We start from the raw sequence: 16,363 nt of genomic DNA, 5'->3' as shown, positions 1-16,363 counted from the left end.
CAATGTTATTGCAAATAGGTGATGCTTTTCTGTACATACTGAAATACAACATGATTATTGAATCTGAGCTTTGGGTGCTGAAAGTGACCTTAGAAAGGGTGAGTCCCTACTCTGTCGTTTTACTTCTGTGGAAATTGAGGCCCAAGGAAGTAATGTGACTCAGCCAAGGTGACATCGCTGCTTTATGGCAAAACTAATTATCTTCACGTTTTTCCAGGATATTTGTTTTTCCCCAAATCTTGGCCATTGAGTGTTTAATGTACAATCCTTCTGTGCCGTTTAAACAGTGGTATTGAATCTGGCTCGTGTTAAAGCATCTGACGAGAATCTTGATTTTAGCAGAATGTTATTACTGCTGAATATACCTTAAAAATACAGAGAAACAGTCACAGGAAGGAAGCTGATATCCAGAAACATTAATTAATTTTAACTATGAGAAAAATCAATGCTGTCAATTTTATTTAGCTTGTTTTATTTTTACTGTGAATAAACCTGTTGGGTTCTCTCTGTGAGCATTATCTTAAATTGAATAATCTCCTAAAACTAGCTGAGACCGGGAAGAGGCCCTCCAGGTAAAAAGCAGGACCTGAAAGCACTCTGAACTCTTGAGATTTCTAGTTGGGAGAAATTGTTGCAAATGTTTGTATTTCTTTTTTTAAAAAAAGTATTTACTAAACATTGTCTTGAAAAGATTACTTTGAGAGTACTCATTGCAAAGTTGGTTTTCTTGAATTGTATTTTGTTCATTGGCTTTTCGTATTTGTCTTCAGTTATAGGTTTATGATAATGGATCGCTTTGGGAGTGACCTTCAGAAAATATATGAAGCAAATGCCAAAAGGTTTTCTCGGAAAACTGTCTTGCAGCTAAGCTTAAGAATTGTATGTGAGCTATATTCTTCTTGTTTTTAAAAAATTGTTTTTAGTACAGTAAAGGCTAGTTTATGTTGAAGCTTGGTCCTCTGCTGGCTGGTGTTAGGTACTGCATTAACTTATTCTGTATGTACTTTCATAGCTGGATATTCTGGAATATATTCACGAGCATGAGTATGTGCATGGAGATATCAAGGCCTCAAATCTTCTTCTGAACTACAAGAATCCTGACCAGGTAGTTTTATAACTTTAATTTCTACTATTTAAAACGTGTTGTTTGAAAATAAATATGGTTGCTTTGAACTTTTGAACCTATGTAGAAGTTTTACTTTTTGAAGTAGATTTGGTAATAATATTTCTTCTTGACACTTTGATCTAGTTAACATTCTACGTTTTTGATGTGATTTGTTGGCACTTTATCAAGTTGGCTATTTTGCCCTAAATAAGATTCAGAAGAAGTGCTTGTGATACAAAATGAATTTCAAATAGCTATTTGGGGGTGGAAGCTTAAAATTATATAGTACACCAATGAATTATATTTGCCTGTCTGCTTTGTCACTTTTTTTATTCCTTTGTTCAAGAAATCCATCAAATGTAAGTGTTCTATTACTTGGAAAATTTGGTCTTTAACATGTTGATTATTCAAATCAATTGGTTTACAGAAATATCTTAGCTGTCTAAATTTGTATACCCTTAGTGTTTGGAATTCAAATGTGCATTTTTTTTTAGCTTATTACATTCCCTTGTAATTTTTACTTTCTAATGAAAGGAGAAAAACTAATGTTATTATACCTTTATTTAGGTGAGTTTAGTTGAAGTAGAGGGATCTATACTATTTTCCTGTATAGCTGTTTCTTTGATTTCGGTGAAAGTAAGGTTTAGTTGACATTCATACTTAAATGTATGTTCTCACTTCTTTCTTGATCTTAAATAAAAAGGAAGATTTAAACATTTTAAGTGTGTTTGGGTGCTTTGATTATTATAATTATTTGTCAGTACTCTGTACTTCATTCTTTCTCTCAAATATACCTTTAACTACCTTTGCTTAGTTTTTCCTTTTTCCTTTGGGTCCCTTTGCTTTTTCTGTCGTCTCATGTTTGCTTCCCTTCCTCCAATGTCAGTTATGGTGGATATAAGGGAATCTATATAAGTATAAAAGAAGAAAGTTACTATACTATTAGTACCGTGTGCTAATGGAGAAATCTTAAAAAGACAGTCATCAAATTCATCTCTGCTGTTTCTAGCCATTTCTTTTTAGATGTTTCTAGGCGAAGAACAAAGAAAACGCAGCTAACAACCTGAACAATAAGGGTTCCATTAATTGAAATAGGCTGGACTTGTACAGTATAATAAAATACAACTTATATCACTTTGCAGGTGACTAAAACATGCTGCCTTTGTTTATATGGAAATATTTTTGCAGCTCTGTTATCCTTCAGACATATGCTTTGGATGGGATTATTTTTCCAGTGTTAGATGTATGTGCTAGATCTAGCTACATATTTTTGCTTCAGTTTCCTCTTGTGCCCAGATGCATGCATTTGTGACATTTACTCAGAATTAGAGATGTAATGTGTGGCTATGGAATAGAAGAAAGCCAAGTTTATTAGCTTTGTATGCTAATCAGACCCACATGTATATGCCCATGAATAAGTATGTATATAATATTAAAATTTACTTTTAATCATGAAGACTTGGCTTTAGAATATAGTATTTAAATATAGATAAGAGCCCGATCTAACAGTTCTTTAGATCATTATTATGATGTATGAAATATTTTTATAAAGTAAGTTGAGATTTGATTATTTTACAAGTGAAGAAACAGAGGAATAGAAGGTAACTAACATATCCTGTGTCAACATCATTAGCAGTCTTCTACTGGGTGTGCTTTTCTGTGTGGGAAGTAGCAGTTGTATCGCAACAAGTATTGATGGTTTGCTCTGTGCTCAATTTTAGAGTCTGTAAGATAAAGTATAAAATGTATAATTATCGTTCAAATTGAAGAGGCGAGATTAATTACAAGTATAACATATACTTATCTTAAAAAAGTATATAAAGTCAAGTGATTATAGCTGTGTGGTCATTTAACATTTTTATTAAAAATAAAAAGCCTTTCAGAATTAAGTATTTGCTGTTGTTTGCATTTTGGATCTAAATTGTTTGGAGTGTTATGGAATGACCTTGTAGATGAACCCACCTTCAGATGACAGTATTTTGTTTCTATGCTTTAAAGGGGTATATGTGCAGTGATTTTGACTTTAGTCTGTATCGGTCCTTGGAAATTTATAGGTGTACTTGGTAGATTATGGCCTTGCTTATCGGTACTGCCCAGAAGGAGTTCATAAAGAATACAAAGAAGACCCCAAAAGATGTCATGATGGCACTATTGAATTCACGAGCATTGATGCACACAATGGCGTGGGTATGTCAGTAGTACTTGAGTGAGAAATAGACTGCTAATGTTTTCACCCAGATTCCTACATAGTTCTTAATTCTGCATAAATAAATAAATAGATACATAAATAAGAATTGAAGAGGCACAGGGGCATGAGGAAAGAAGGCAGAGCGAGACTCCTGCAGTGGTATTCCAGGGCCATTTGTGTTCTCTCCTGCCTTTTCCTTGCAGCCTTCAAAGATAACCAAGAAGGTGGTAGTGGTTCATTCAACTGCAATGAGGATTTCTTTTTGGTTTTATTTAGTTTAATTGGAATGTTTGTTTGTTTTTGTATTTTTTCTCAAGTTTCTTATGTATCTACAACTTTATAACAGCTCACTTTTATTTTACTACCTGTTAAGTTAGTTTATTTCCTCAGCAGTCATTTCTTCTGTGCTCAAAGCTGTGGAAGAACTCAAACACCCAGTTCTCTGGGCCTCTTAATAGCATATAAAAATTTTAAGAATATCTTCAAGTTTTCCAAAGGCAGTATTGAGTCTATCATTGTTTTATTTCTAGAGTAACAGTCTCCGCTTGAAACCCTAACATTTACCAGTTTGGGTTTTAAAGTGGAAATTATTAATTGAAAGTAAATTGGGAGGTAAGCTATTTCTTTTATACTGTCCAATACCTAGGTGAAATGCAGTCAGAATGTTATGGTGAAAAACACTGTGGAGTTGACTTGTTTTACCTTATTACTTTATATATACTTTAAATTATATATTAAAAATTATTTCAGTCTACCTAATGTTCTTCTCTTGCATTTGTAGCCCCATCAAGACGTGGTGATTTGGAAATACTTGGTTATTGCATGATCCAATGGCTTACTGGCCATCTTCCTTGGGAGGATAATTTGAAAGATCCTAAATATGTTAGAGATTCCAAAATTAGGTAAAGGAAAACTTAAGTTATTTCTAGCAAAATCATAATAAGCCAAACGTTTTTAGTCACAGTTTCTTGACAGGAACTATAGTTTCAACTGATACTGATATAGAAATAAGAAAGTACTTGTTAACTAGTAAGGTTCCTTGGTCTTTTGTTTAATTTAGAAAAATGTCTGTAAGCATATTTAGGATGTAGCACATATTGCTTAATGTGCTATGTATTTTTATTTCATGTTAATAACATGACATCAAGCTTCAAACAGTGACTCATCCTTTAATTTTTAACAGATATAGAGAAAATATTGCAAGTTTGATGGACAAATGTTTTCCTGAGAAAAACAAACCAGGTAGGAAAACATTTCTTCAGTGTTAATAGGGATTTTGTTTTCTGGGGATAAAAAGGCATGGTATCCATGGAATAGCCCTTAATGTAAGATGTTAGGTGGTGGCCAGGCATGGTGGCTCACTCCTGTAATCCCAGCACTTTGGGATGCTTAGGCGGGTGGATCATGAGGCCAGGAGATCGAGACCATCCTGGCTAACAGATGAAACCTCATCTCTGCTAAAAATACAAAAATTAGCCAGGCGTGGTGGCATGCACCTGTAGTCCCAGCTGCTCAGGAGGCTGAGGCAGGAGAATCGCTTGAACCCAGGAGGCAGAGGTTGCAGTGAACTGAGATCGCACCGTTGCACTCCAGCCTGGGTGACAGAGCGAGACTCTGTCTCAAAAAAAAAAAAAAAGGATATTAGATGGTTTGTTAAATGAATACTTGAGCCTTATTCAATTATTATTCAGTGCTTTTAGCAAAGAAAGCAAATTTCATTCATCCATTAAGCTAGTAAGTATTGAGGCTTTATTGTGCGCCAGGGACTGGAGGTACATCAGTGAACAAAACAAATATCCCTGCCCTCATGAAGCTAACATTCTAGTTGAAGGAGTTAGATAGTAAACATATGAGCAAAATTTGTATGTTCCCCTGGTTAGTACTGTGGAACTAGAAGAAAACAGGGTACAGAATTAGGGGGTGGAGATGGGGTGGGTAGTAAAGTAGTGAGGAGGACTAATTTTAAGTAGGCTGTCCAGGGACAGCCTCACTTAGGAGGTGGTATTTGAGCAGTTGTAGGAAGGAGATGAGGGAGGGAGTGAGCTGTGTAGAAGTCTGGGGAAGAGAGTTCTAGGCAGAAGGGACACTAGTGCCCAGGAGATGCGAGGACTGTGTCTTTATAGGTAATCATGAGGGCTTTGGCTTTTACTTCAAGGAAGAGTGTGAGGTTTGGATTAGAAGAGTGATATGAACTGTTTATCCTGAGGAGAAAGGTCTCCTGCTTCTGGCGTAGGGATGGACTGCCGAAGGGGCAAGGATGGGCCTAGGCAGAAAGCAGGTTAAGAGACCACTACAATAACCCATGCAAGAGAAGTAGCAGCCAAAGAGTGAGAATTGGCCAGTTTGCATATATTCAGAAGTCTTTCTAAGCCTTTGCTCAGTTGTCTCCTTTTCAGGAAGGTCTATCTACCCTGACCTTATGCTATTTAAAATTGCAACCTACTCCCCATATCAATAAATACAGTGTGGATTTCTCAGAATTATGCCTTGGACCTCATAGCGATCAGTAGCCTCTCCCTCGTGGCTGAATGAGTCACTTACCTTAATTTCCAGTACCAAATATTTGTGTTTAAAATTTATAGAAATGGAATAATACAGTGAATGAAATAGGTAAAAATCCCTGTCCTCATGAAATTATTGTTTACTTCTGTTAGTGTCCTTTTCTTTCATTCAGTAATGTATTTGTGAAATTCATCCCCATTATCGCATGTATTTTTTTTTTTTTTTGAGACGGAGTCTCGCTCTGTCGCCCAGGCTGGAGTACAGTGGCCGGATCTCAGCTCACTGCAAGCTCCGCCTCCCGGGTTTACGCCATTCTCCTGCCTCAGCCTCCTGAGTAGCTGGGACTACAGGCGCCCGCCACCTCGCCCAGCTAGTTTTTTGTATTTTTTAGTAGAGACAGGGTTTCACCGTGTTAGCCAGGATGGTCTCGATACCCTGACCTCGTGATCCGCCCGTCTCGGCCTCCCAAAGTGCTGGGATTACAGGCTTGAGCCACCGCGCCCGGCCTGTCGCATGGTTTTTTTGTTATTTTTGTTGTTTTGTTTTTTTGAGATGGGGTCTCACTCTGTTGCCCAGGCTAGAGCGCAGTGGCACAGTCACAGCTCACTGCAGCCTTGACCTCCTGAGCTTAATAGAGCTTCCCACCTCAGTCTCTGAAGTAGCTGGGACTACAGGCACACGCCACCACACCTGGCTAATTACAAAAATTTTTTTTGTAGAGATGTGATCTCACTATGTTGCCCAGGCTAGTCTTGAATTCCTGGGCTCAAGCAGTCCTCCTACCTCAGCCTCCCAGTATTGGAATTGTAGGCATGAGCCACTGCCCTTGGCCCTAGTATTGTATGTTTAACAGTAGTTTCTTCATTATCATTTCTATAAGGTATTCTACTGTAGTTACATACCATTTTTTATTCTGCTCTTAGTTCATCTCTAGTTTTTGGCAGTTGCAGCTTGCCAATTATACATACAGATGTATAGTCTACGTGCAGTTGGTTTTTGGGTATTATTTCAGGAGGGGTCATGTATCTTTCCTATCCCCATATTTATATCTAGTCGACCCAGCAGCCTTCCTTGAAAAGACCATTCTTTTCCTTTGTTGTCATGTTTGTCATCAATCAAGTGTGGATTTGTGGATCTGTGCATCTGTTTCTGGACTCTTTTTTCAATTGTTCTTTTTGCCTATTCTTGGACCATGCTGTCTTAGTTACTGTAGCTGTATTTTAAGCTTGGTGTCTGGTAGTTGAAATTCTTTAGCATTGCTTTTCTTTAACTAGACTTTGCTACTTTGCTATTCTTTGCCCTTTGCATTTCTATGTCAATTTTAGAATCACCTTGTCAGTTACACACACACTCACCCACCCCCAAGTTTGCTGGAACCTTGGGATTGAATTTGACTCTGTAGACCAATTTGGGGAGCACGGACATCTTTATACTGTTGAGTCTTCCAGTCCACTTGTATGGTATATCTTTTATTAAATTTGGTCTGTCTCAATTTCTCTCAACTGTGTTTTATAGTCTTCTTTAGGAAAATCTTGCTCATCTTTCATTGTACTTGTTGCAAAGTATTTGATGCTATTTTAAGTATTTTCTAAATAGTTTATATTCCAATTGCTTTTTGCTAGTATATAGAAATAGGATAGATTTTTATATATTTGCCTTGCATCTTATGACCTTGCTACATTTATCTACTAGTTCTAGTAGTTATTTGTAGATTCTGTAGGATTTTCCGCATGTAGTATTATGTTGTTTGTGACTAAAGTCTGGTTTACATCTTCTGTTCCACTCTTTATGCCTTCTATTTATTTTCTTATTGTACTAGCTAAAAGTACACATAACTATTCTATTATACTGAAGGGACATGGCAAAAATGGACATTGTTCTCTCCCAGGGGGAGCATTTTCAATGTTTTATCATAGTGATAATTGTTTTAGTTTTTTTTGTACATCTCCTTTATCAGATGAAGAAATTGGAAGTTAGGTACTGTTGTCTGTTTTTTTCTCAGTATATTCCAAGTATTTAGGAATAGTGCCTGGCACATAGGAAGTGCTTAATAAATATTTGAGTTAATGAATGTGTGTGTGCACGTGCGTGCGTGTGTGTGTGTGTGTGTGTGTGTGTGTAGAACTGATAAGATGTCTTGAAGGACTGGTGTGAGAGGAAATGATTCAAGGATGACTAACTCAGATTTTGGCTTGAGGAGCTAGAAGGATGAAATTCTCAGTAACTGAGACAGAGAAAACCTCAAGTTTTAGGGATAGGTCAAGAGTTTAGATGTGAGTTTGTTGGAATTAATGGTGATATTTACACATCCAAGGACTAATATATGAATGGTAGATATACAAGTCTGGAGGTCGGGGGAAAGGTCTGTGTGTGTCATTAGCTCAAAAATGGATTTTTGATGTTGAGAAGTGTTGATCTTGACTAGTAGGATTTCTTTTTTATGGTGTGGTTCTGTCTAAGTGTACGGTAAACCTTTATCATTTGGAAGCTGATTTTTCTCTTTTATAGGAAAGCCAGACCTTATTTCTTTTTTCTTTCTTTGACCTCTTTTTGGTGTGTTTTATTTCTCTATCTGCTATAGAGCTAATGGCTTTGATGGCAAAAACAAATTGGCTATGATATTCATTGTATTTAAGGACATTTTACTTTCATAATCTTTAGATCCCTTTGTTTTTTTTATAACTTTAATACTAAAATAGTTATTTTTATGAATATTTAAATTTTAAGTTCTGTCTTGTTTCTTAAAATTACAAAAGTGTGTTTTATATTATATCTCAAAATACTTTTTTAATTTCAGTTATGTGACAATTCCTGAGTTCAAAAGCATACTTTTTATTGAAGTGATTGAAAAAAATAGGTATCTTAACAAGATGTGTGTTTGCATTCTAACTTTACTATAACCATGAATTGTTTTTTTAGAGGTAAGAGAGAAATATATTAGATTTGTGATTGAAAGTTATAAAATGATTGTGTTATTCTTTTAGGTGAAATTGCCAAATACATGGAAACAGTGAAATTACTAGACTACACTGAAAAACCTCTTTATCAAAATTTACGTGATATTCTTTTGCAAGGACTAAAAGCTATAGGAAGTAAGGATGATGGAAAATTGGACCTCAGTGTTGTGGAGAATGGAGGTTTGAAAGCAAAAACAGTAACAAAGGTGAATTTTGTTATCAAATTATTCTTTGGTCTTGTGTTTATAATTGCAACAAATACTATAAGAAAGTATAGCAGTAGTTCAATGAAGAAAAAGAACAGATTGCATGGCAATTAAGACAAACTTTTTATAATACAGAACAATGTGTAGAGGGCTGTAGAAAAATAGTTATTTATATATTATGTTTGGTAGCAAGTTACTAAATTTCTGAAATGATTTTAACTTGGAATACTGATACCTGACAGAGAAATTTTGATGGTGCACTGAATTCATAATTTATATGTTCTTTTTTCCCAAGTCACCCCTTAGGGTTCATATTGTCTCGGTTGTTTCTTATTTGTGGATATGGTCATAGTTTTACCAGTTGAAAACGGGTATTTGAAAAATTACCATTTGAAAATTTCCTTGTTTGTTGGTGTGGTGCATTTTACCATTTGAACATTATTTTGCTCTGTGAAGAAATATCATTATATAAAGCTTATATCAGCATATAAGGGCATTAATTGGAGAGAAATGTTAAATAATGAACTTTATGATAGAAGTATTATACAAGCATGTAAAGAACTTCTGGCATCACTTTAGATTTTACAGGTATGCATTAACTTGCTGATTTGCTATTGGTTATTTTTGATAATTAACTTATTGATAAACTTACTGATTTCCCTTATAATCTGAAATTATTTAATACAATGTGTTAGCTATTTTTATATGAGGAAGGAAAACTTTTAGAAGAAAATTTTTTTTTACATTATTAACCATTTTTACTGTCATTAACTTTACAAATTCTAATAGATTTCTTTGGAAATCTCATATTCCAAACTGAGAAAAAGGGTTAAAACAGAATTTTCTCTCTTTAAAATCAGAAGCAGCATGTTTAAAAGTTTTTATCTTTTCAATTAACAAAGGAGATAGGAATTTTGAAATTGTACCAAAAATTTGACTTTCTGTGCCAAATAGCAGGTCTCTGTAATTTCATCATAGAATCTGAAATTATATACATGCATCTACATACACTTTTTTTTCTTTGATAAGTTTTGTCTTAATTGCATCTGCTCCAGTTTTGTGGTCAACAAGTATGCTGAACGCTATATCCATGTTTGAAATGAAGAGGGTAAGATGGAAGCCTGAGTGGAATTTTTTAGTAAGGTATTGTAGTAAACTTACTTTTTGCATACATGCATAAACAAGCAGAGTGTTTCTTATTGCTCAGGATAGATTTCTCTGCGTTAATATTTATAGCGAGCTTGTATAGTGTTTTTCTCTAAAATTTTGTTTTGTTGATTGAGAAGTAAAGATCTCTGCTGTTATGTGAGAACTTGTCCAGAGCAACCACCTCCCCCCTCCCAACCCCTGTCCCCTTGCCCCCGCCCCTCACTTCCTTTGCAAATCCCTGTTGTTTGGACCTACATGCTGGAGAAAATTTAGTTTCTGCAGGTTGGCTGACTTTACAGCTGAGTAGGTCAGTCTGCTGCAGAGCTAACATCTGTGACCTTATAATTCTGTGGTGTCCTTGGATAGTTCAGAAGGCTGGAAATTTCCTGTTGGATCATCCCTGACATGTATAAAGCTTCATTTAGGGGAAAAAAATGAATACTAAGTTGAACAAGTTGAAGTATTAGGAGGTTTACTTCATTAGTTTACTGCTTTTTGTACACTCCTTGCTGACACAGGATTATTGTTTGTATAAAAGGAAATTAATAAAAGTTAAGATAAAGTTAGGTAAGATCATGAGCTGCTCGATAGCCATGTTTTAACTGAAGTGAGTTATTAATTTTGTTGGCTCTTTTTTTTTTTTGTAAAGTGAAAGGATTGGACCAGACCAGTTTTTTTCAAGCTTTGCTTTTCTTTTAAACTGCAGAACATTTTCTTCATATAAATTGTAAATGCTCTCATTGAAAACAGATAAAAGCAGAGCTCTGCTGGATGAGAAGTTGGGGGCTCCCTACAATGAAAAGCTTTCTTCTTTGAGATACTAGCTTGCTGCCTCTGTTTTGCAGCAAGATCTATAACCCAGATGTCTTTTTTTGCTCTGGATGTCAGGAGGCTCAAAACTAAACATAATGCCTAATTCTACTACTTTGTTAATTTTTATAATTAGTACATTTGTTTCCTCTCTTTTCCTTTGTCATAATTTTTAACAGCAGAGATCTTTACTTCTCAATCAACAAAACAAAATTTTAGAGAAAAACACTATACAAGCTCGCTATAAATATTAACGCAGAGAAATCTATCCTGAGCAATAAGAAACACTCTGCTTGTTTATGCATGTATGCAAAAAGTAAGTTTACTACAATACCTTACTAAAAAATTCCACTCAGGCTTCCATTTTACCCTCTTCATTTCAAATATGGATACAGCGTTCAGCATACTTGTTGACCACAAAACTGGAGCAGATGCAATTAAGACAAAACTTATCAAAGAAAAAAAAGTGTATGTAGATACATGTATATAATTTCAGATTCTATGATGAAAGTGGATTTTCTGTGTAGGTATCAGACTCAGTTCTCTTTTGGAAAGGGGTAGATTTAATTAATTTAATATATGTTTGTCTTTAGGTTCCTAAGAGATACTCTTTTTGGTAAAAACCTACAGGAATTGATGAGCAGTGGAATGAAGCAAGGTTTCTTGTCTTTTTTTTTTTGCAGCCATGCTTGATTATGGTGCAGTATATTTGAAAACTAGAGTGAAACATGAATTTACCCACTTGGAAATGTTTTCTGCTTAATAATCAAGGAGCTTTATTTAAAGCGTAGAATTTTGAGATGACATAATCCTGAAGGAGAACAGAGAGATTAAGTATATATCTGCCCTTAAAAAGTACAAAGTCAAATATTTTTATTGTTGATTAGAACTAAACATTTTCAGTTTTTAGAATCTGGCAGTACAGTGCAACAGTTACTGGATTTAGTGTATACTCATAAATTAACATTCAACAATTATGTAAAAGGTCTAATTTATGTACCTGATCTAGGCTAGGTCTCTAGGGCTACGAAGATCAATGACATGTCATCCCATCCTTAAAGAATTCCTTCCTGTTCCATCTGGGTTAAGAACAGCTTAATTTACTGGAAAGAGCTCAGCACGTTAAAAGAACATTAACACCTCCATTAACTATTTTAGAGTTTTAAGTTGCCTGCCTAAGTCAGCAAAAAGGGTTGTTGACTGGAATCTCATCCCTGGAAAGTCGATGAGTAAGGTCTAGATCATGGCCTTGCAATTTGTATTTTATTTTTTCATTTTCAGACAGCCTATATTGTTGCTCCCTATGAATGATACTCACATACCTTTCTTCCTTCTCTATTTTACCTCCTAATTTTTTAATTTTTAATTTTTATTTTTCTGGCTGCATTATGCTAATTGGTCTTTCTAGAGTTTCTCTTATTTAACCATTGTTAAATAAACCCTTGCTGGCACTTAGCCTGGAACAGGGTACAAAGAGTTGAATAAGAGCAAAGCCCTTCCATTGCAAATCAGTAGCCTGCAGCTGCTCTGGTGGACAGCTTTCTTCCTTTCTTTCCGAGGGGATTGACCTCATACAGCCTTTATATCATGTAGTCTGTAGTTTCAGTCAGGTTGCCCTGAACGTACTCTCTAAATTTGGTGAAAATCTATCTAGCTGTTTTAGCCTGATACAGTAATAAAGATAAACGGTATTGTAATTATATAAATTTAGATTGTTGAAGTTGGTACATTCCTGTTTTCTAATGGTTTGATCATAGTACTGTAGTTAAGTAGAGTCAGCATTTGCTAACAGTTTTTTTCTTTAGATCTGTTACTGAGTTCTTTATTTTCAACTTCTCATTTGGCTGAATTTTGTCAAGTGGACTTTTTCGCCCTAAATTGTTAAGTGAAGCTGTTATATATGTATAGAAAGTGCATGAATAAGTACACTTTTACACAATATTCACTTAAACATCACCCAGATCAAGATATGGATCATTGCCAGAATTAGTTTTGCCATATTTGGGGAAATTATAGTAATGGTATCATATATTACATACTCTTTTATTTATTTCATTTAGTTGTATCTCTGAATTTCCATGCTGTTGCATGTAACAAAAATTTGTTGTTTTTCTTTGCTATGTAGTATCCCATATGACTATACCATAATTTATTGACGGACATTCAGATTGTTCCAGTTTATGGCAGTTGTGATAATGCTGTTAAGAATGTTATTTTAATTTTTGGGGGAAATATATACATTTATTTCAGATTGGGTCTGTACATACTGGGGTTGCTGCAGCATAAGGCTTACTTACGTTGAGGGTTTATAGATAGGGCCAGTCGGTTTTCCAAAGCTGCTCTCTCAGTTTAATTCCTATCAGTAGCATAGGGGAGTTCCAGTTGCTCACTGATACTAGCTGTTGCATCATATTTAATTTCACCTATTTTGGTGGATGTGCACTGATTTGTTTATGGTTTTAACTTAATCTCTTTGAAATATACTGATTTGAAACATTTTTGTATGCCTGCCAGCCTTGATAATCCTGTTTTTGGTGAAGTACATTTCAAATCTTTTGCCTATTTAAAAAAAAGAAAAAAAAAAAAAGTTGACGTTGTCAGCTTTCTTTTGATTTGCCAGAGTTGAATACTTTGTATGTGTGCAATGTATGTGTTACACATATTATCTTCCAGTTGGTGGTTTAATCTTTTTACTCTTAATATGGTATCTTTTGATGAATGGAATCTCTTCATTTTAATGAAGCTCAGTTTATCAGTCTTTTTGTTTTTGGTTAGTGCTTTTTATATTCTATTAAGGAATATTTTGTCTACTTAGGATCATGAAGATACATTATTTTCAAGAAATTTTATCTTATCCATCACATTTAAGTCTGCAGTTTAACAGAAATTGATTTTGTGCATGGTGTGAGTCAGTATTTGTTTTCCTTCTTTTGGATGTCTAGTTGATGTAAACCATTTGTTGGAAAGATGATCCTGTCCTTACAGCATTGCAGTGGTAACCATAGGTGTTTTGAGTTTTTTTCTAGAGGCCCTATTCTGTACCATTGGCCTGCTTGTCCATCTTTGTGCCAATGCCACACTGTTTGAACTATTGGCTTCATAATGCTATCTGATAGCATATATTCTCCAACTTCTATTTCTTTAGCATTGTCTTTGCTATTCATGGCTCCTTGAATTTACATATAAATTTTAGAATTGGCTTATTAGTTTCCTTAAAAATACTTCCAGGATTTTGACTAAAATTGCGTTTACTCTATAGAGCAATTCGGAAGGAACTGACATCTTCTCTTCCATAGACATAGTAGGCCCCTATAGTTACTTAGATGTTCTTCCATTTATCTCAGTCGTGTTTGTAGTTTTCTGTGTCTGTAGAGATAATACACAACATCCATGTCTATTTTCTTCTAACTGCTTAATTCTTACTCTGTTTTTTTTATTGGATTATCTGTGATTATACAAAGTCCTTCCTTTATGTCATCTGGTTGTCAGCAATGTCTGCTCTGTTTTTTACTATTCCTAATATATATACGTTCTATAATGATTGTTTTGTTTAGCTGTGCGGTTTCCTTGCTATCTTTTTGTCTTTTAAAAAATCATTTCCTCTACTTTTTTAAAAAAGTAAGTATTTTTTAATCTATTTTTTAAGCCTTTTTTTAAGCCTCTGATGCCTTTTTATAAAATTTTCTTCCTTGGGGGAGGACTGTTTTTTTTCAGAGGTGGAGTCTTCAGCTGTCTTTTGCATGTTATGAGCTTCTTTTTCAGTTTCTTTTCTTGTCTCCTGATACTCTTTGTTGGCATGCTTATTCTGTCTTATTCATATTGGATAAGGATAGCTTTATTTGAATTTACTAGATTATTGTATTTGTGAATCTTTGACTTTCCCATCTTTGAGAATGTTACTCTTTATAGTTTGGATTTTAGGGCTTGATATATTGTCAATTCATTGTCTTCGCCTATGAATACATATTTGGGGGTGGGGTCTGGTGAGCCATAGGCCAAATTTATCAGTCATTTTCCAGTATTTGCTTCCATTCTCTGCCTACCCAGAAGAAGCAGAAATGTGAGTTTATTAATTTGGGATGTTCTTAGTGAATCCACAGTGAAAGAAAGACTATGTTGGCGATCTCTTCTCCATAGCTTTAGGTCTTTATGTTTCTTATTTATGTTCTCTTTTCTCACTGGTTGTGGTAGTTCCCTGTTTACTGTTGAAGATAATTAGTGATTTTTATTATTCTGCCCTCTTTCTCCTGGTTTCTTCCCAGCCAGGGAAGAAACAAAATTACAGGTCCTGCTTTTGGGGAGTCACTGTGGGAGTAGGGAGGGTTTCCTCTTTTCAACGGGCTGAAGTCTTTTCTCCCCCAAGCTGCCTGACTTACATCTTCTAAATTGAGGACTACTGGTGAAAAATTTCGGAATGATGTTTGCTCACATTCTTGAAGTGTCTGACAGACTTCACGGTCGTCACTTTTCAAAGGCTATGCTGCGAAGCTATGCTACTTCTGTTTGCTGCTGAAATACTTCTTAATTGTTATTTTGGGTTCATTACTTCAGATTTTAGGTGGAGGGAAGTTGTGAAATCTTAACCTCCAAAATGTCTCCACTCATTTTTTAACACATTTTGTTTATGTGTGTGAACATTTAGAGTTAATTAGAATTTATATCCTTTTCTCACAAGAGTAAACAGAGCTTGTTTTTAGTTTTACCCTCTGAGCCCTCCACAAACCATCTCTCACACTACAATCATCTGGAATTTTTAGTTCTAGTTTTTTGTGTCATTTATATAGTATGTGTTGTTATTTAGAGTTCATCATGAGTCTAACATATTTTGTGTTTTTTGTTTGTTTGTTATCCATGTCCTTTCTCTTGGCTTTGTTTCAGAGTATATGCTAAATTTTTTTTTAAAGAAAGCTTCTGAATGATAAACTTGTAAACCTTGAGAAGTCCAAAAATATCTGTCTTTCCCTAGTTGAAAACTAATGTGGCTATATAGTTTTTAATCGAAGACATTGCTTTTTTGCCTTCTAACATCTGATTTTCCTGATGTTTGTTTTTTACTAGATTTCTATTTTTTCCACTCTTGCTTTGAAGCTTCTTGCCTTTCTCTTTGTCCTGGCATTCTGCAGGTATCTGTGCACAAGTGTGTGTGTGTTCTGGTTTGTTCTTTATACTTTGTTTAGTTTTCTTTCTTGGTATTTGGTGGACCTTTTTCATCTAAAGGCTTAATGCCTGTATTAAACACTTGAAAAATTTATTTTCTGTGTACGTGAGGATTTCCTTTTCTGTCCCTCCGGAACTCCTACCACATGAATCTGGGAACTCTGGAACCTGGCTTCTTTTCTCCATGTCTCCTAACTCTTCAATACATGTTCATTTTCTGTCCTTAACACTGTTCTGTATAGATCTGTGGGCTTCTGGTTGCTCATTTGTTACATCTGTTTTGTTTTTT

General features: G+C 35.0%; 1 protein-coding gene across 7 annotated transcripts in view; it reads left to right on the top strand.

Moving 5' to 3' along the window:
* Positions 1-16,363, top strand: part of VRK1 (VRK serine/threonine kinase 1) — an 87,955-nt gene that overhangs the window by 57,766 nt on the left and 13,826 nt on the right. For all 7 annotated transcript variants that reach the window (XM_033191405.1, XM_033191402.1, XM_033191401.1 and 4 more), the window contains exons 6-11: positions 771-879; positions 1,013-1,105; positions 3,160-3,292; positions 4,075-4,195; positions 4,477-4,535; positions 8,780-8,958. In XM_033191405.1, the coding sequence (XP_033047296.1) occupies positions 771-879; positions 1,013-1,105; positions 3,160-3,292; positions 4,075-4,195; positions 4,477-4,535; positions 8,780-8,958 (694 nt within the window). The remainder of the gene's footprint in view (positions 1-770; positions 880-1,012; positions 1,106-3,159; positions 3,293-4,074; positions 4,196-4,476; positions 4,536-8,779; positions 8,959-16,363) is intronic.

This window comes from Trachypithecus francoisi, unplaced genomic scaffold (assembly GCF_009764315.1).
Source record: "Trachypithecus francoisi isolate TF-2019V2 unplaced genomic scaffold, Tfra_2.0 Lachesis_group3, whole genome shotgun sequence".
NCBI lineage: Eukaryota > Metazoa > Chordata > Mammalia > Primates > Cercopithecidae > Trachypithecus > Trachypithecus francoisi.
Note: the sequence above shows the minus strand (reverse complement) of the source record. Positions and strands in the feature narration are given on the sequence as shown.